The sequence below is a fragment of the Amblyraja radiata genome, chromosome 18 (assembly GCF_010909765.2).
Source record: "Amblyraja radiata isolate CabotCenter1 chromosome 18, sAmbRad1.1.pri, whole genome shotgun sequence".
NCBI lineage: Eukaryota > Metazoa > Chordata > Chondrichthyes > Rajiformes > Rajidae > Amblyraja > Amblyraja radiata.
The window spans coordinates 3,245,294-3,266,194 of NC_045973.1; the positions used below are offsets into that span (position 1 = coordinate 3,245,294).

Below are 20,901 nucleotides of genomic sequence, written 5' to 3' on the forward strand. Positions count from 1 at the left end.
TCCCGACTACGGGTGCTGTCTGTACGGAGTATGTACGTTCTCCCCGTGACCTGCGTAGGTTTTCTCCGAGGTCTTCGGTTTCCTCCCACACTCCAAAGACGTGCAGATTTGTGGGTTAATTGGCTTGGTGTAAGTGTAAACTGTCCCTAATGTGTGTAGGGTAGTGTTAACGTGTGGGGATCGCTGGTCGGTGCGGACTCGGTGGGCCGAAGGGCCTGTTTGCGAGCTGTATCTCTAAACTCAAAAAACTGCCCTCTCCAAAATCCCTCCTTTCATCTCGGCGATGAATACATTCAGCATTTGCAGTTTCTGTGCCGCAAGTTACAGTCTGAGGTTTGCAGGACTTCTCCTTCACTGCACATGTTCAATTCATGGCCCAATATTGACTTGATACTTGAGGTAATGTCTCAATTACAAGAGTGGAATGTGGCTCGCATTCCTGCAGGATGTGCGGAAATCTATACGACGTTCCCTGCTGGAGCTGCCTGCACTGGTTCCCAGTCAACGAATCGCGTTAGTTTTAGCTTAATTTAGAGATACAGCGCGGGAACAGGCCTTTCGGCCCACCGAGTCCGCGACGACCAGCGATCGCCGCACACTAACACTATCTTACACACACTGGGGACATTTTTACATTTATGCCAAGCCAATTAACCTATAAACCTGCGCGTCTTTGGAGTGTGGGAGGAAACCGAAGATCTCGGAGAAAACCCACGCAGGTCACAGGGAGAACGTACAAACTCCGTACAGACAGCACCTGTAGTCGGGATCGAACCCGGGTCTCTGGCGCTGCAAGCGCTGTAAGGCAGCGACTCTACCGCTGCGCCGCCGTGCAGATAGACACGAAATGCTGGGGTACCTCAGCGGGGACAGGCAGCATCTTTGGAGAGAAGGAATGGGTGACGTTTCGGGTCGAGACTCTTCTTCAGACTGAGAGTCAGGGGAGTGGGAGACTAGAGATATGGAAGGATAAAATGTGAAAATGACAGATCAAAGCAGAGGTTGATCGAGGAAATGTGGAATGGTACACTGTTAGCTGAGGGGAAGGTGCCATCCATAGCCAGAGACCCGGGCTTGATCCTGACTACAGGTGCTGTCTCTACTTAGTTTGTACGTTCTTCCCGTGACTTGCGTGGGTTCTCTCCGGGTGCTCCGGTTTCCTCCCACTCTCCAAAGACGTGCAGATTGTAGGTTAATTGGCTTGGTATAAATGTAAATGTAAATAGTCCCTAGTGTGTGTAGGGTAGTGTTAGTGTGCGGGGATTGCTGGTTGGCGCAGGCTCGGTGGGCCGAAGGGCCTGTTTTCGTGCTGTATCTCTATACCAAACTAAACTATTATCACATTCCAGCTTCTGGAGAATAATTGGTGTACGACTCGTGTTTTGAGCTGAAGGGGAACCATTGATAAGGACTATTATTGTTGAGACTTCCAGTGTCTGTGTTATGATACGGTTCTTCCCAGAAGGAGGCCCCAAAATTTTAAGTGCTGCTATTAAAAAAATCACCAGGTGGGACAGGCCCTTTAGATTTAGCTCTTGGGGCTAACGAAATCGAGGGATATGGGGAGAAAGCAGGAACGGGGTATTGATTCTGGAAGATCAGCCATGATCATATTGAATGGCGTTGCTGGCTCAAAGGGCCGAAAGGGCTACTCCACCTATTTTCTATGTATCGAACTGTGACTAAGATCATCTGACCTGTCTACAAGAACGATGTTGACCTGATTGCAACTTTGTGGCGTGCATTTACATTAGGAAGCAGAATCTTCTCAAACATAAATCAAGGCCAAATGTGCTGCTTTGGATCAAACGTATAATATTGTCCTTGGTGTGATTATGTTTAACACGCGTTCTAAGGCTGGATTTTAAACCTTTGCAAATGGTAATACTTTGTGTCCGTCTAAATTTAATTTGGTAGTTTATAAAACACAAGTAAACGCACCTGTTGGCCATTACAAATAAGAGAGGCCAGGTTTTGAAGTGTATTTTTCCACCTTGCTTTTGGCTATTTCCCAAAATAACCATAATTGTGTCGTTTAAAAGAATTTCTGAAAGCCCACGAGACATTAGTTAACAAAGCACACGTCAGTTTTGGTTTCAGTGGAAATATTTGAAGACGGTACTTTACCTGCAAGAGCAGTAATCACTTATCAAACTAATTCTTTAAACAATGGCTTGGATAAATATTGCAACATGACTCATTGTCACAGCGGAAGACTTGAGTCTGAGTGGAGAGGGGGTTGGGGACATAGCTGGGAGACGGCTGGAAATATCAACGATCAGGGGGCAGAGCTTCATGGCATGAAGGGCAAGGTTTAAAGGAGATGTGTTGTACAGGGCCCCAGTGAGACCACACCTGGAGTATTGTGTGCAGTTTTTGGTCCCCTAATTTGAGGAAGGACATTCTTGCTATTGACGGAGTGCAGCGTAGGTTTACAAGGTTAATTCCCGGGATGGCGGGACTGTCTTATGCTGAGGGAATGGAGCAGCTGGGCTTGTACACTATGGAGTTTAGAAGGACGAGAGGGGGTCTCATTGAAACATATAAGATTGTTAAGGGCTTGGACACGCTAGAGGCAGGAAACATGTTCCCGATGTTGGGGGAGTCCAGAACCAGGGGCCACAGTTTAAGAATAAGGGGTAAGCCATTTAGAACGGAGACGAGGAAACACTTTTTCTCACAGAGAGTGGTGAGTCTGTGGAATTCTCTGCCTCAGAGGGTGGTGGAGGCAGGTTCTCTGGATGCTTTCAAGAGAGAGTTAGATAGGGCTCTTAAAAATAGTGGAGTCAGGGGATATGGGGAGAAGGCAGGAACGGGGTACTGATTGGGGATGATCAGCCATGATCACATTGAATGGCAGTGTCGCAACATTTTTTTGTCGTCGTTGGATTTTGAAACGTTCAAAATCTTTTGGCGACCCTGATATGACGCCGGCAGTCGCCGAAAAAATCGCCCAGTGGGACAGGCCCTTTAGTGGGACAGGCGAGTGAGGAGAAATTTCTGTAGCCAGAGGTTGGCGAATCTGTGGAATTCTTTGCCACAAAACTCCATGGATATTTTTAAGGCAGAGATAGATATATTCTTGATTAGTACGTGTCAGAGGATATTTCCACTAATGGGAGAGTCTAGGACTCTAGTCCATAGCCTCAGAATTAAAGGATGTTCCTTTAGGAAGGAGATGAGGAGAAGTTTCTTTAGTCAGAGGGTGGTGAATCTGTGGAATTTTTTGCCACAGAAGGCCGTGGAGGCCAAGTCGGTGGATATTTTTAAGGCGGAGATAGATAGATTCTTGATTAGTACGGGTGTAGAAGGCAGGAGAATGGGGTTAGGAGGGAGAGATAGATCTGACGTGATTGAATGGGGGTGCAGACTTGATGGGCCGAATGGCCTAATTTATGAGCCTCCCTCCCCGCTCCATGCCCCGATTAACTGGTGTCTGTGTTTTTGCTTCTTCAGACAGCAAGGCGATTGTGGACGGAAACCTGAAGCTCATCCTGGGACTGATATGGACGCTGATCCTTCACTACTCCATCTCCATGCCGGTCTGGGACGACGAGGGAGCCGAAGATGCCAAGAAGCAGACGCCCAAGCAGCGTCTGCTGGGCTGGATTCAGAACAAGCTGCCCGACATGCCCATCACCAACTTCAGCAAAGACTGGAAGGATGGAAAGGCTCTGGGCGCCTTGGTCGACAGCTGTGCTCCAGGTAGGCCGCAGGTCAAGTTTATTTGTCACATACACATCTGGAGTATTGTGTCCAGTTTTGGTCTCCTAATTTGAGGAAGGACATCCTTGTGATTGAGGCAGTGCAGCGTAGGTTCACGAGATTGATCCCTGGGATGGCGGGACTGTCATATGAGGAAAGATTGAAAAGACTAGGCTTGTATTCACTGGAGTTTAGAAGGATGAGGGGATCGTATAGAAACATATAAAATTATAAAAGGACTGGACAAGCTAGATGCAGGAAACATGTTCCCAATGTTGGGCGAGTCCAGAACCAGGGGCCACACACAGTCTTAGAATAAAGGGGAGGCCATTTAAGACTGAGGTGAAAAAAACCTTTTCACCCAGAGAGTTGTGAATTTGTGGAATTCCCTGCCACAGAGGGCAGTGGAGGCCAAGTCACTGGGTGGATTTAAGAGAGAGTTAGATAAAGCTCTAGGGGCTAGTGGAGTCAAGGGATATGGGGAGAAGGCAGGCACGGGGTACTGATTGGGGACGATCTGCCATGATCACAATGAATGGCGGTGCTGACCTGAAGGGCCGAATGGCCGCCTCCTGCACCTATTTTCTATTTTTCTACGAGATGTGCAGTGAAATGAAAAGTGGCAATGCTCGCGGATTGTGCAAACAAACTGCAAACAGAATGGAACAGAATCACATATTCACATATTGCATATTTGTGGGGGGGGGGGGGGGAAGAAAAGGGAAAAAACAGCAATTTTAACAAGACACCACACAACAGTAGAATTGTACGGTAAAGTTAGTAAAAAATGCTGGAGAAACTCAGCGGGTGCGGCAGCATCTATTGGCCAAGGAAATTATTTCCTTCGCTCCATCGATGCTGCTGCACCCGCTGAGTTTCTCCAGCATTTTTGTCTACCTTCGATTTTCCAGCATCTGCAGTTCCTTCTTAAATACAGTAAAGTTAGTCCCTGGAGAGATAGGAGTTTACAGTCCTAATGGGAAGAAACTCCTTCTCATCCTCTCCGTTCTCACAGCGTGGCAACGGAGGCGTTTGCCTGACCGTAGCAGCTGGAACAGTCCAACGCTGGGGTGGAAGGGGTCTCCCATGATCTTGTTGATCAGGTATCAAACTGGGTGTAGTTAACCATCCCTGTCACCACAATACCACTGCTGCTGCCCTGTTGACCACAACGTGCTGGACAAACTCCACACACGCTGCCTGACCCGCTGGATTCCTCCAGCACTTTGTGTCCTCCTCAAGATAGACAATAGACAATAGGTGCAGGAGTAGGCCATTCGGCCCTTTGAGCCAGCTCCGCCATTCAATGTTATCATGGCTGATCATCCCCAATCTGTACCCCGTTCCTGCCTTCTCCCCATATCCCCTGACTCCGCTATCTTTAAGAGCCCCATCTAGCTCTCTCTTGAAAGTGTCCAGAGAACCGGCCTCCATCGCCCTATGGGGCAGTAAATTCCACAGACTCACAACTCTTCTGTGAGAAAAAGATTACAGCTTGTGCAGTCTCTTGGGTCTCCAATTCTTCATAAGTGTTCACACGTGATAGCAGCAGAATTAGGCCATTCGGCCCATCAAGTCTACTCATCTATTCAATCATGGCTGATCTAACTCTCCCTCCTAATCCCATTCTCCTACCTTCTCCCCATAACCCCTGACACCCGTACTAATCAAGAATCCATCTATCTCTGCCTTAAAAATATTAATTGACCACCTCCACAGCCTTCTGTGGCAAAGAATTCCGCAGATTGGCCACCCTCTGACTGAAGAAATTCTTCCTCATCTCCTTCGTAAAGGAACACCCTTTAATTCTGAGGCTGTGACCTCTGGTCCTAGACTCTCCCACTAGTGTAAACATCCTCTCCATCCAACTGTGCGGATTACCCGCTTCTAAGCAAGAGACAGTAACACCTGCAACTGATTGTGGAAAAGTGGTGTGATCAGTTCTGATGTTAGTGTTCCGATATTAATTAGACATGGTTATGTAATCAAACATAGAACCTGGAAGAGTACAGCACAGGAACGGGCCATTCGGCCCACAATGTCCGTGTTGTACATGCTGCCCAGCTGAACTTTAAATTGGGTGGATGGTGGGATAAATGAATGTCTAAACTCTGTCCTTGGGTTAAACCAATGATTTGGTGTCTATTAACTTTCAAGAGTTCACGAGATATGGTTGTACTAGTACTAGGTTTAAATTGTACTAGATTTAGTTTAGACATACAGCATGGGAAAAGGCCTGTCGGCCCACCAAGTCCATGTTCACCACCAATCCCCCATTCATGCTAGTTCTACATTATCCCACTTTCCCATTCACTGCACCCTAGGGGCAATTTACCAGAGGCCATTTAACCTACAAACCCGCACGTCTTTGGAATGTGGGAGGAAACCAGAGCATCCGGAGAAAACACACGCGGCCACAGGGAAAATATACCAAGACAGCACCCGTGGTCAGGATCGAACCTGGGCCTCTGGTGCTGTGAGGCAGTGGTTCTACCCGCTGCGCCACCGTGTCACCCACCAGGTTGATGCTAATTCTAGATTGTGGAATAGTTGTGTACAGATACTGCTGTAACTATGTCATCATAGTGTCATCATTCCATGTGTGTGTGCCCGATGGTGTCATCATTCTATGTGTGTGTACCTGATAGTGTCATCATTCTATGTGTGTGTGCCCGATGGTGTCATCATTCTATGTGTGTGTGTGTGCCCGATGGTGTCATCATTCTATGTGTGTGTACCTGATGGTGTCATCATTCTATGTGTGTGTACCTGATAGTGTCATCATTCTATGTGTGTGTGCCCGATGGTGTCATCATTCTATGTGTGTGTGTGCCCGATGGTGTCATCATTCTATGTGTGTGTACTTGACAGTGTCATCATTCTATGTGTGTGTGCCCGATGGTGTCATCATTCTATGTGTGTGTGTACCTGATAGTGTCATTATTCTATGTGTGTGTGTGCCCGATAGTGTCATCATTCTATGTGTGTGTACCTGATGGTTTCATCATTCAATGTGTGTGTACCTGATGGTGTCATCATTCAGTGCCTTGTTGGCTTCCAGGTTTGTGCCCAGACTGGGAAATGTGGGACACGACCAAACCAGTGGACAACGCACGTGAGGCGATGCAGCAGGCAGACGACTGGCTGGGAGTGCCCCAGGTAAGCGGCTACACCAAATTTCATTATCATTCACTCGGGTGACCTGCAACCTCCTACCACCTCCCACGCACGTGTTGAAAACCTTCCTCAACTATGAAGAAAACCGGCTTAGACTAGACCTGCGACTAAAAAATGATCGATTTTTAAAACGGCAACCTATTTTTAGTCGAGGCCGGTTTTAATCATGATGAAAAAATAGCAGCAACCTAGATGAAGCCTCGACCACGCGGAAACCACTTTCCACCATTAGGGAGAGTGACCAAAACCTCCGGTGACCTCATGGAAACCTTGGGTCGCGGGCAAGGTCACCAGAGGTTGCTGTTTAGGTCTCCTAAGTGGGACAGGGGCTTAAAATGTTACAGATCTTTCAACTCAGTCCCTGTTCACAGATATACTCCTTGTCACTGTGTGGAGTTTTGAGTGGTCCTTTGTTTAACAGCCTGCCTTCTGTGTGAAACTATTCATAAGGCTTTCCTAACATGGGCCAGCATCGTGCAATGCCTTCACTGGCTGATCTCCAGCTGGGATCTGGACGTAGTGTTGGTCTTCCACCTCTGCTCCATGTAACATTAACTGGGATTAAAGTGCGGCACTGTTTTAGTTTTGAACCTTCATCCGACCATCGATCGCCCGTTCACACTAGTTCTAGGTGATCCCACTTTCTCATCCACTCCCGACACACCAGGGGCAATTTACAGAGGGCCGATTAACCTATAAAATGTGGATGTAGCAAACTGGAGCAAACCCACGTTGTCACTGGGAGAACGTGCAAACTCCACACAGACAGCACCCGAGGTCAGGATCGAACCCGGGTCTCTGGCGCCGTGAGGCAGCAGCTCTACCCGCTGCGCCACTGTGCCGCCCATTGTCAATTTCCTCGACCAGAAATGTCACCTATCAATGTTCTCCACAGACGCTGCCTGACCCGCTGAGTTACTCCAGCACTCTGTGAAACGTCACCTATCCATGTTCTCCACAGATGCTGCCTGACCCGCCGAGTTACTCCAGCACCCTGTGAAACGTCACCTATCTGTGTTCTCCACAGATACTGCCTGACCCGCTGAGTTACTCCAGCACTCTGTGAAACGTCACCTATCCACGTTCTCCACAGATGCTGCCTGACCCGCTGAGTTACTCCAGCACTCTGTGTCTTTTGTCAGTTGTGAATACACGCCTTGTCAATGTGCAAAGTATTACACACTTTGTTGTTTTAAGTCTTGCTCTGTTCGAAGCTATTCATGTAGGCTTTCCAAACGGGGGCTATAAACCTTTGAAGCCTTCACTGGCAGAATTCCAACTTGGCTCCTGGTCAGCTGCTGTTGTTTCACCAGCAACTTTAACTGGTATCAAAGCCCGACACTGCTCGCTGCTGCAGAGGTGCAGTCGTAATGCATCTGGTAGCCGGGTAACAGTGCCTTCCATTTTGCATTCATTTTTGTATTCATCAGGCCATAAGTGATAGGAGCAGAATGAGGCCCTTTTGTCAATTGTGAATAAATGTACTGTATTATTATTAAACTTCAATTCAGACTCAAGGACCAGACAAGGGACGACATTACATAAAATATATTGCATATAAAAACACCTTAAAATACTGATAAAAGCTTAGTAAATTACTTATGAGCATCATAAATGATGTACAAAAACACATTACATGATTTAAAATCCACAATAACCAAGAATCTAATCAAGTCCCATTGCATGGTGGTACACAAAAAAGCTGGGGAAACTCAGCGGGTGCAGCAGCATCTATGGAGCGAAGGAAAAAGGCGACATTTCAGAAACGTTGCCTTTTTCCTTCGCTCCATAGATGCTGCTGCACCCGCTGAGTTTCTCCAGCTTTTTTGTGTACCTTCAATTTTCCAGCATCTGCAGTTCCTTCCTAAACACTAAGTCCCATTCCACCTCTGATTTCTGGATTCCAGAACCAGGGGCCACAGTCTTAGAATAAAGGGGAGGCCATTTAAGACTGAGGTGAGAAAAAAAAGTTTTCACCCAGAGAGTTGTGAATTTGTGGAATTCCCTGCCACAGAGGGCAGTGCAGGCCAAGTCACTGGATGGATTTAAGAGAGAGTTAGATAGAGCTCTGGGGCTAGTGGAATCAAGGGATATGGGGAGAAGGCAGGCACGGGTTATTGATTGGGGACGATCAGCCATGATCACAATGAATGGCGGTGCTGCTCAAAGGGCCGAATGGCCTCCTCCTGTTTTTTCTATGTTTACAGTGTACTATGTTTACATATTCTGTTGTGCTGCTGCAAGTAAGAATTTCATTGTTCTATCTGGGATGTTAAGAATAAGGGATAGGCATTTAGAACTGAGATGAGGAAAAACTTTTTCACACAGTTGTGAATCTGTGGAATTCTCTGCCTCAGAAGGCAGTGGAGGCCGATTCACTGGATGCATTCAACTTTGCTACACTATATTCCATCTGCCACTTCTCTGCCCACTCTCCCAACCTGTCCAAGTCCTTCTGCAGAGTCCCTGCTTCCTCTACACTACCTGCCCCACCACCTATTTTCGTATCATCCGCAAAATTGGCCACAAAGCCTTCAATCCCCTCGTCCAAATCATTAATATACAACGTGAAGAGTAGCGGCCCCAGCACCGAGCCCTGCGGAACTCCTCTAGTCACTGGCAGCCAAGCAGGATAATAATTTGTGGAGTTTGTACATGGTGTGAGCACTTATCCTTGGGGGGGTGGGGGGGGGGGGGGGGGGGAAGCCATTTGTGTTAATGTGTAAGAAGGAACTGCAGATGCTGGTTTGAACCGAAGATAGACACAAAAAGTTGGGGTAACTCAGCGGGACAGGCGGCATCTCTGGAGAGAAGGAATGGGTGACGTTTTGGGTCGAGACCCTTCTTCAGACTGAGTTACTCCAGCAATTTGTGTCTATCTTCGATTTTAAATTAGCATCTGCAGTTCCTTCCTACACTTACCCATGTTATTCCCTGTGTGGGCGCGGAGCTTGGAAAGCAGCTGGTTGCCAGTGACAGGAGAACCCAGTGAGGGAGCAATTCTTGCTTTAGTTGCTTTGGCAATATGGAGCATCTTGTTCAGAAAATGTTGACAGCCGTTCTTCTGTAATCCCCAAAGTACGGCTATTTTCCCCAAGTGAATTTGGCCTTTTGCAAGTGTGCTCTCTAATTAATGTTTGAGTCATTAACTTCACTAACGAACATAATACATTTAAACAATGCAATTTAGTGCAAAAAAAATAAACAAAGTACTGAAATAACTCGTGTTCAAAAAGGAACTGCAGATGCTGGAAGATCGAAGGTACACAAAATTGCTGGGGAAACTCAACGGGTGCAGCAGCATCTATGGAGCGAAGAAATAGGTGACGTTTCTGGTCTAGAACCTTCAATCTCACCCGCTGAGTTTCTCCAGCTTTTTTGTCTCCCTTTGGCTTTTTTGCCCGATACCTGTATCGCTGATTTGATCTCATTTTGATCCTGATCAGTAAATTGTAACGAGAGTGGGAATGGGAGCAAAATGAGTAAGGAAGTAATTCAGTATTTATTCTGCCGCTTTGCGACGAATCCCAGAGTAATTGAATGCAGCGGAACAGCCAAAAAACTGAAATTTCATTTTTCATTTCACTGTACATCTTGTACGTGTATGTGACAAATAAAATTGACTTGACTTGAAATCACTTTTTTTTTTAAAAGTATGTCCAGTTTAAACAACTAAGTAAGTAACTGTCACTGTATAATTATAATAATGGATGGGATTTATATAGCGCCTTTCTAATACTCAAGGCGCTTTACATTATTCATTCACTCCTCAGTCACACTCGGTGGTGGTAAGCTACTTCTGTAGCCACAGCTGCCCTGGGGCAGACTGACGGAAGCGTGGCTGCCAATCTACGCCTACGGCCCCTCCGACCACCACCAATCACTCACACACATTCACACACAGGCAAAGGTGGGTGAAGTGTCTTGCCCAAGGACACAACGACAGTATGCACTCCAAGCGGGATTCAAACCGGCTACCTTCCGATCGCCAGCCGAACACTTAGCCCATTGTGCCATCTGTCATCCCCTTGACTGTATGTCATGTTGTTACTTGTGGGCGGAGCACCAAGGCAAATTCCTTGTATGTGAATACTTGGCCAATAAACTTATTTACTTACTAACTTTCAACAATTAGGAAGAAACCAAATGCGTTTAAATGTATTTATTGAAACAAATACTTTTTATGATTTTAATGAAATCATGTTTTAATTTGTTGCCGTGATGTGTTTACACATAGAATGAAAACATAAATTTTAATGGCATTTCCATAATTTTGAATGGTATTTGCAGTGTTTGATATAGAAACATAGAAAATAGGTGCAGGAGTGGGCCATTCGGCCCTTCGAGCCTGCACCGCCATTCAATATGATCATGGCTGATCATCCAACTCAGTATCCTGTACCTGCCTTCTCTCCATACCCCCTGATCCCTTTAGCCACAAGGGCCACATCTAACTCCCTCTTAAATATAGCTAATGAACTGGCCTCAACTACCTTCTGTGGCAGAGAATTCCAGAGATTCACCACTCTCTGTGTGAAAAATGTTTTCCTCATCTCGGTCCTAAAATATTACCCCCTTATCCTTAAACTGTGACCCCTTGTTCTGGACTTCCCCAACATCGGGAACAATCTTCCTGCATCTAGCCTGTCCAACCCCTTAGGAATTTTGTAAGTTTCTATAAGATCCCCCCTCAATCTTCTAAATTCTAGCGAGTACAAACCGAGTCTATCCAGTCTTTCTTCATATAAAAGTCCTGACATACCAGGAATCAGTCTGGTGAACCTTCTCTGTACTCCCTCTATGGCAAGAATGTCCTTCCTCAGATTAGGAGACCAAAACTGTACGCAATACTCCAGGTGTGGTCTCACCAAGACCCTGTACAACTGCAGTAGAACCTCCCTGCTCCTATACTCAAATCCTTATGCATATTGCATATTGATGCTATTTCACAGAAGGTGATGGAGCAGGTTTTCACGGAGCGGGTTCATGGATATGAAAGGTTTAGAGGGATCGGGACCAAATGTGGGCAGATGGGACTAGTGTAGATGGGGCATGTGGGCCGGCATGGATGGGTTGGGCTGAAGGGCCTGTTTCCGTGCTGTCTGACTCTCTGACTCGACCAGCGAGCTGCATTGAAGCGTGTGTTTTTGCTGGTGAATTGTGAATGAAAGGCACTCATTGACTGATCTCTCTCCCAGGTGATCGCTCCAGAAGAGATCATACACAAGAACGTGGATGAGCAGTCGGTGATGACCTACCTGTCACAGTTCCCCAAGGCCAAGCTGAAGCCTGGAGCCCCATTAAAGCCCAAGCTGAACCCCAAGAAGGCAAGGGCCTACGGTCCAGGTGGGTGTGAAGGTGAAACATCGTAATTGACACGGCACAACAACGCCCGCGTTTACGATCCGTGCTGTAATTGTCAACGCTCTTTGTGTCTCCTCCATAGGAATCGAAGCGGTGGGCAACGTGGTGATGCGCCCGGCCGTGTTCACGGTGGAGACCATCAGCGCAGGGCAAGGCGAGGTGATGGTCTTTGTGGACGACCCCGAGGGGCAACGAGAGGAGGTAACGTTCCTGAACGGAGACAGGTTCTGCATGATCACCCATGAATGGCAGTACTGGCTCGAAGGGCCGAATGGCCCACTCCTGCACCTATTTACTATGTTCTATGTTTCTATGCCTTCTCACCATGTCTCCTTCCAGCAGCAAGTAGAATGTGAAATCTCCGGCTGAGCAAATCGTTCTGTGTTTGGCCCATATCCCTCCAAACGTGTCCTATCCATGTACCTGTCTAAATGTTTCTTCAACATTGTGATAGTACCTGCCTCAACTCCGGCAGCTCGTTCTAGACACCCACCACCTTTTGTGGGTGAAACGAAAAGTTGGCCCTCACGTTCCTATTAAATCTTCCCCACCCCTCCACTCACCTTAATTAGACAATAGACAATAGGTGCAGGAGTAGACCATTCGGCCTTTCTCATTCAATGTGATCCTGGCTGATCATCCACAATCAGTACCCCGTTCCTGCCTTCTCCCCATATACCCTAACTCCGCTATCTTTAAGAGCCCCATCTAGCTCTCTCTTGAAAGCATCCAGAGAACCTGCCTCCACCGCCCTCTGAGGCAGAGAATTCCACAGACTCACAACTCTCTGTGAGAAAAAATAATTGTTTTGGTTTACGTGACTTGAGAGGAACTGGGGATGGGAGGAGGAGGGGGGGGGGGGGGGGGGGGCTAAAAGTTGCAGCTGATGCTCCATGCTTTAGCCTCCTTCCCAGCGTGTGCTTCTGAATGATCTCACTGTGGGATGAGGAGCCGGGAAGTTGTCCGGGTTCAAAACCTCTTTGTCTTCCCACCCAGGCCAAGGTGACCAACAACAATGACAAGAACAAGACCTACTCTGTGGTTTATGTGGCCAAGGTCGCTGGTCCTCATAAGGTTAGTGCTCAAGTTCAAGTTCCATTTCTTGTCACATACACCAACTGGTGCAGTGAAATGTGAGTGACCATGCAGACACACGAATATGAAATAAACACAACACTAAAGAATTTAACACGAACATGAAAACGATATGTTGCTCTTGCTCCCCTTGTAGGTTTGGGTTGATTAATGTCACATGAACCAAGGTACGGTGAAACACTCAAACCCCTGTCCCACGGTACGAGTTCATTCCAAGAGCTCTCCCAAGTTTAAAAAAAATAATCAAACTCGTGGTAAGCACGGAGAATGAACGTAGCGGGTGCGTCGGAGCTCGGGGACGTCTCTTAGCGGCTCGTAGCGCTAACGGCAGGTACTTGGGAAGACTCGCTAACGGCAGGTAAACACGGGAAGACTCGTGAAGATTTTTCAACACGTTGAAAAATGTCCACGAGAGCCCCGAGTACCGACGAGCGGCCATTACCGTAAATCTCCGAGTTCGAATCAGGGCAAACTCGGGGAGAACTCTTGGAATGAACTCGTACAGTGGGACAGGACTTTTAGTTCTGCATGCTGTCCAAACAGATCAGATATTAAACGCTACAATCTCCAAATAGGCTCTGGGCTATTTAGAGTTGGGGACATTATTTCTGACTTTGCACCACTATTGTCAATTTATTTGTGGGTTTTTTATAGCGACTGAAGTTTTTTTGTTGTTTATTAGGGGTTTTTACAGACTGCTACACTTACCGTATAGTGAAAGGCCAGGATAGAGTGGATGTGGACAGGATGTTTTCACTGGTGGGAGAGTCCAAGACTAGAGGTCTCAGAATTAAAGGACGTTCCTTTAAGAAGGAGACGAGGAGGAATTTCTTTAGTCAGAGGGTGGTGAATCTGTGGAATTCTTTGCCACAGAACGTAGCTTGCACGTTTTCCCCGTGACCTGCGTGGGTTTTATCCGAGATCTTCTGTTTCCCCCCCACACTCCAAAGACGTGCAGGTTTGTAGGTTAATTGGCTTGGTGTATGTAAAATTGTCCCCAGTGTGTGTAGGATAGTGTTAATGTGCAGGGATCGCTGGTCGGCGCGGACTCGGTGGGCCAAAGGGCCTATTACCGTGCTGTATCTCTAAACTAAACTAAACTAAATCAAACCTAAAAGGCTGTGGAGGCCAAGTCAGTGGATATTTTTAAGGCAGGGATAGATAGATTCTTGATTAGTGCGGGTGTCAGGGGTTATGGGGAGAAGTCAGGAGAATGGGGTTAGGAGGGAGAGATAGATCAGCCATGATTGAATGGATGTGGAGAGGTGACATAAAACTTTTTCACCCAGAGTGTTGTGAATTTGTGGAATTCCCTGCCACAGAGGGCAGTGGAGGCCAAGTCACTGGATGGATTTAAGAGAGAGTTATATAGAGCTCTAGGGGCTAGTGGAGTCAAGGGGTATGGGGAGAAGGCAGGCACGGGTTATTGATTGGGGACGATCAGCCATGATCGCAATGAATGGCGGTGCTGGCTCGAAGGGCCGAATGGCCTCCTCCTGCACCTATTTTCTATGTTTCTGTGTTTCTATGTTTCTATGATTGAATGTCGGAGTATAGCGGTCTAATTCTGCTCGTATCGTGTATGGACAATGTTGACATATGTGTTGCGATGCTGCAAGTAAGAATTTTGTTCCGTTTTGGGACCAATGATGATAAAACGCTCTTTGACTTGACTTGCAATTTGGGTCCTTTGGCCGTCTGGAGTGAGTGGGTGCAGGCCAACTGATTTCCAAACCGTGTGCCGATCCCATCACCAGCGTGGTGCGTTTCTTCCCAGATCACCGTCCTGTTTGCCGGGCAGCACATCTCCAAGAGCCCGTTCGAAGTCCACATTGAAAAGGCTCATGGTGACGCCAGCAAGGTGACGGCGCGAGGCCCCGGCCTGGAATCTTCCGGAAACTTCGCCAACAAGCCCACCTACTTCGACATTTACACCGCAGGTAAAGGCAGGGAATCCGAGGCTGGGGGAGGAAATGAGCACGCAAGGTCATAAGGCCATTCGGCCCATCAAGTCAACCCTGCCATTCAACCATGGCTGATCTATCTTTCCCTCCTAACCCCATTCTCCTGCCTTCTACACCCGTACTAATCAAGAATCTATCTATCTCCGCCTTAAAAATATCCACTGACTTGGCCTCCACAGCCTTCTGTGGCAAAGAATTCCACAGATTCACCGCCCTCTGACTAAATAAATTTCTCCTCATATCCTTCCCAAAGGAACATCCTTTAATTTTGAGGCTGTGACCTCTTGTCCTAGACTCTCCCACTGGTGGAAACATCCTCTCTATCCAAGCCATTCATTGTTCTGTGTGTGTACATCTGTGTAAATCTCTCCTTTGTTCCACTGTAGACGTACTGTACATGCGTTGAATTCTCCAATTTTTGGTCATCCCTGCAACCTACCTCATATACAACGAGCCAGCACCGCCATTCAATGTGATCATGGCTGATCATCCCCAATCAGTGCCCCGTTCCTGCCTTCTCCCCATATCCCCTGACTCTGCTATTTTTAAGAGCCCTATCTAGCTCTCTCTTGAAAGTATCCAGAGAACCTGCCTCCACCGCCCTCTGAGGCAGAGAATTCCACAGACTCACAACTCTCTGTGTGAAAAAGTGTTTCCTCTTCTCCGTACTAAATGGCTTATTCCTTATTCTTTTCCCCCCAAGGTGCTGGTGTTGGCATTGTCGAGGTGGTGATTGTGGATTCACTGGGACAGAACACTCAGGTGACGATCGAGGACAAGGGCAACAACGCATATCGGTGCAGCTACAAGCCCATGCAGCCCGGACACCACACCATCAGGATCATGTTTGCCGATTCACCCATCCCCAAGAGCCCGTACACCATCAACATCGGTGATGGTACGTGGCATGCTGCTGTCTGTATTTAAACAAATGATGCCTGTGTCAGCAAACACGTAAATGCCAGCTACCAGCTCGGAAACCTGTGCCTATGCAAGTTTCCTCCCCGTTTAGTTTTGTTTATAGATATGATGAAGCCGAATAAAGTTACAAAAATAAGAAAATATTAAAATAGGTTTCTGGGCTAGCTTATAGCTTATCTTTATTGTCAAATTAGGCTTGCCTCAGGTTGCGGTGTGTGAGATAATAAATACCATAACATTGTCTCCCAAGTGACAAGCAGAGAGGAGCTAGATCTCTTTGAAGTAAGATGCAGTAAACCAAATGGCCAATGTTCTGGGGGAGGAGGCGAGAAAGGAAGAGAGAAACAGCTAGTCATATCTGTGAAGTGAGATGCCGTAAACCAAATGGCCAATGTTTATGAAGGACAAAGTGACGAGAGAGGAACCAGGGAAGTAGAAAGATAAAAAGTTGTAAATCTTGTTCCCAGCTGAGTTTCTCCAGCACTTTTGTCCACCTTTGATCCACCACCATCTCCAGTTCCTTCCTAACACTTCCCTTTGAATTTATTCTTTAATTCGATTATATCCGAAGAGGCTCTCTCCACCTGAATATTCAATTCTCCAAATATGTTCTCTTCCCCAATCTACTTGATCTTCTCACCTTTCATCCCTCATTGTGAGTTCCCCTTTCGTAAGTCATAAGACAATTTTTCATGTACCTTCATTTCCCTCACACAGCCCATGCTTCAACATCTTTTTGTTTGCTTGCAAACAGTAATCTTGCTTCATTTGCGTTTTAAAAGACAACCTCTGTTATCATATCAAAACAATCTTTCCCATAAGAACTCACTCAGAATCCGTAATCACTAATACATTTTCTTTTTCTCTGTAATTTTGACATTTCCAATCTCATTTAACACTTTAATCGGGATGAGTCTTTTTTTTTTAAACTTGGTTCAAAAGATTTATAATCAACCAACACATTTTATCATTCGAGTATAGCTCCGCCCCCCATTCATGCCTGTTTCTTAACGGAGCGCACCATAAACTGTCCATTTGCATTTTAAAGGACAAACTTCTTAAAGTGACACACAACTTTGCTCATTGCTTTGAATTTCACACATTCCACATACAAAAAACCTTGTTTTACAAGCAGTACATATACAAAAACATTGTTTTACCAGCAGTATATATACAAAAACATTGTTTTACCAGCAGTATATAATATTTCATCTTCAAAGACATCTCTTTGTAATTTACTTTCCCTTTTTCTGACAAGACTTCTGTTTACCAAAATCCTGGTTACCTAACCCTAATTGGACATTGATCCAGATCATGATTAGTCAGACTACCTTTGACTTTTCAGTCTCCCTAGCTCTTTCCTCATTTCTCCATCAAATTTCCCTTCATCACCAATTTATTTATAACATAGTTGCCTGTCAGAAAAAGGATTTACCTCCGGGGTAATTTTGTTTTGCAATCCCCATTGACTCTTTCCACCATCCCAGATGCCTGTGGGTGGTGTACACAGTGAAATTGCAGTAGAATATTAAAATGTGCACATATTTCCTTATTAATAGTGGTTAAAATGAGGACCATTGTCTGAGCTTATGACAGTAGGTAGGCCAAACCTGGGATTAACAACAATGTTACGGTAGTTTCAGCAGTATTATTAGTGGTTGGTAGAGCTTCACTCCACTTGCTAAATAAATCTAAAATCACTAAGCAATATTTATAACACTGGGCCCTTGGCATTTCAATAAAATCAATCTGTATGCATTCAAACGATCGTGATGGCATTGGCGTCACCCCTGAGGGTATCTTAGTTGGTTTGCCTGGATTACTTCGTTGGCAAATTTTACATTCAGAGGCCTGCCACCACGTTTCCTTTGTTATCCTATCATTCCCTCCTTACCAGCATGGGTAAGAGGGTAAAAATGTATCGAATACACCAACTTGTCCAAGCGGGGTGTGCTGTATCAATGGTACAGCCCTCTTGTTTCCATAGTTATTATTATATATGAGAGGCGTCCCTCTGTAATGTACACACCTCCTTCATGTTTGGCAGGACCGTTCTATTTGCTAGCGTCTGTTTACGTGCTGTCACTACGCATTTGGATGTACAGGCTGCCCGGTTTGGATACACTATCGGCAACTCATTGCCTTTTGCTATAGGGTCCCCAGCACCAGTGTGTGCAGTACATTTAACAATGACCAGCTGTTCTGGTAGCATCAATGCCTCAAGCAAATTACGCACAGAAAGGCATTCCCGTGCTCCCAATCCTGGGGAGTTTTGTAAGGTCAGAACTTCAAGGTATAGGGATGTTACTGACGGAACTGTCCCAGGTAAAGATGCCATTGCTACTGGTAGGGTATAGGGAGGTGGACATCTCCCAAGATTATCTAACTCCTCATCTTCATTACCAAATAGGGTCGTCGTGCCAGACATGAAGTCTCCTCCAGAGGATTTACCAGTACTGGGTTTATTTTTTACTAACCATCACCTGTTTCTCACCTCCTGCCTGTCTTTTAATTATTTTCTCTTGTTCCTCTGCCCACTGGCATTCCAGTTGCAATACGTTCCATCCTTTCATAGTGCTATCCTTGTTTCTTAACTCTATCCCCTTCTTACATACAGTATCCATCCAATGTCGAACTCTATACTCTCCTCATGCTTCTTTGCTTCTGCTTCCCATGTTTTAATTCCTTTCTTCCATTTCTTTCCTGCCTTCCTTTTCCATATAAATGTCTCTACATTCCATGTGCCCCCTACTAGCCAGGCTTCATCCCCTAACCGTTTGGTCAACTTGTAACTTAACATTCTAAATTTCTTATTATACCTAGGATACAAATAACACATATGTTGGACTGTTATCCAGAGCATTCCCCATAGATAGATAGAAAGAAAGAGAAAGAGAAAGAGAAAACAGACTTCTTAATTCCGAATCGTTCCAAATATATCAACCAGGCCGACTCGCTACTCGAGACCCCAGTTTCTCAATTTGGCTCAATTACAATGTCTCTTGTTGATCCGGTTGTACTTTCTCCTTGTTTCCCGTTGCAGCTTGCAATCCCGGAGCGTGTCGGGCCTCAGGGCGAGGACTGCAACCCAAGGGACTGCGGATTCACCAGGTCGCCGACTTCAGAGTCCACACCAAAGGCGCTGGAAGTGGGGAGCTCAAAGTGGTGGTGAAGGGGCCAAGTACGTTTGACAAGAGCATGTTCTTTGGCACGGATCCTCCCCCATGTTCCTGACCTAACCTCTTGTAACCACTGCTATTGTACCCGCTGGATCATTAATGGTGCGAGCTACAGCCAATAAACAGAGTCACTTTAGATTTTCACGTAACTACGCAGCGCAGCGGGTAGTGCCGCTGCCTCACGGCGCCAGTGACCCGGGACCCATCCCGACCTCGGGTACTGTCTGTGTGGAGTTTGCACGTTCTCCCTGTGGCCGCGTGGGATTCCTCCGGGTGCTCCGGTTTCCTCCCGCATCCCAAAGACGTGCGGGTTTGGCCCTCTGTAAATAGTGATTGGATGAGAAAAGTGGGATAAATAGAGATCGACGGTCGGGCGGACTCATTTGTCCAAAGGGGGCTGTTTCCACGCTGTTTCTTTCAATCATTCAGTTAGAAAATGGGATTTTGGTTTGACCAGAATGGGAATATGGATCATTTAACTCTTCCTACTCAAACCATTGAAGGCCAGCAGTGTGAACACAGGAACAGGCCCTGTGGCCCATCGAGCCCATTCCCATCGGGTGTCTGGAACGCGCTGCCAGGGGTGGTGGTGGAGGCAGATACGATAGTGATGTTTGAGAGGGGTTTAGATGGGAACATGGATATACAGGGAATGGAGGGACGTGGATCACGTTCAGGCAGAGGGGATTAGCTTAACCTGGCATCATGTTGGGCACGAGCCGTAGGGCCCACACTGAACCTGGTGAATGAAGCAACATCTCAATAGACAATAGGTGCAGGAGTAGGCCATTCGGCCCTTCGAAGCAGCACCACCATTCAATGTGATCATGGCTGATCATCCCTAATCAGTACCCCGTTCCTGCCTTCTCCCCATATCCCCTGACTCCGCTATCTTTATCAGCCCTATATAGCTCCCTCTTGAAAGTATCTAGAGAGCCCGCCTCCACCGCCCTCTGAGGCAGAGAATTCCACAGACTCACAACTCTCTGTGAGGAAAAAGTGTTTCCTCGTCTCTGTTGTAAATGGCTTACCCCTTATTCTTAAACTGTGGCCCCTGGTTCTGGACTCCCCCAACATCGGGAACATGTTTCCTGCCTCTAGCGTGACAAAACCCTTAACAATCTTATATCTTTCCATGAGATACCCTCTCATCCTTCTAAACTCCAGAGTGTACAAGCCCAGCCGCTCCATTCTCTCAGCATATGACAGTCCCGCCATACATGGAATTAACCTTGTAAACCTACGCTGCACTCCCACAATAGCAAGAATGTCCTTCCTCAAATTTGGAGACCAAAACTGCACACAATACTCCAGGTGTGGTCTCACTAGGGCCCTGTACAACTGCAGAAGGACCTCTTTGCTCCTGTACTCAACTCCTCTTGTTATAAAGGCCAACATGCCATTCGCTTTCTGTACTGCCTGCTGTACCTGCCTGCTCTCATCTTGGTTGTGAGTTTGGATTCAGGAAACAATAGTTTCTGTGTCTCGGCAAACCC

At 46.5% G+C, this 20,901-nt stretch overlaps 1 protein-coding gene across 4 annotated transcripts in view; it reads left to right on the plus strand.

The window, feature by feature from the left end:
• The window catches only part of flnb (filamin B), a 160,033-nt gene that overhangs the window by 57,504 nt on the left and 81,628 nt on the right, over positions 1-20,901 (plus strand). For all 4 annotated transcript variants that reach the window (XM_033036612.1, XM_033036610.1, XM_033036611.1 and 1 more), the window contains exons 3-10: positions 3,457-3,705; positions 6,767-6,864; positions 12,081-12,228; positions 12,329-12,447; positions 13,243-13,320; positions 15,119-15,281; positions 16,009-16,203; positions 19,270-19,407. In XM_033036612.1, coding sequence (XP_032892503.1) covers positions 3,457-3,705; positions 6,767-6,864; positions 12,081-12,228; positions 12,329-12,447; positions 13,243-13,320; positions 15,119-15,281; positions 16,009-16,203; positions 19,270-19,407 — 1,188 coding nt within the window. The remainder of the gene's footprint in view (positions 1-3,456; positions 3,706-6,766; positions 6,865-12,080; positions 12,229-12,328; positions 12,448-13,242; positions 13,321-15,118; positions 15,282-16,008; positions 16,204-19,269; positions 19,408-20,901) is intronic.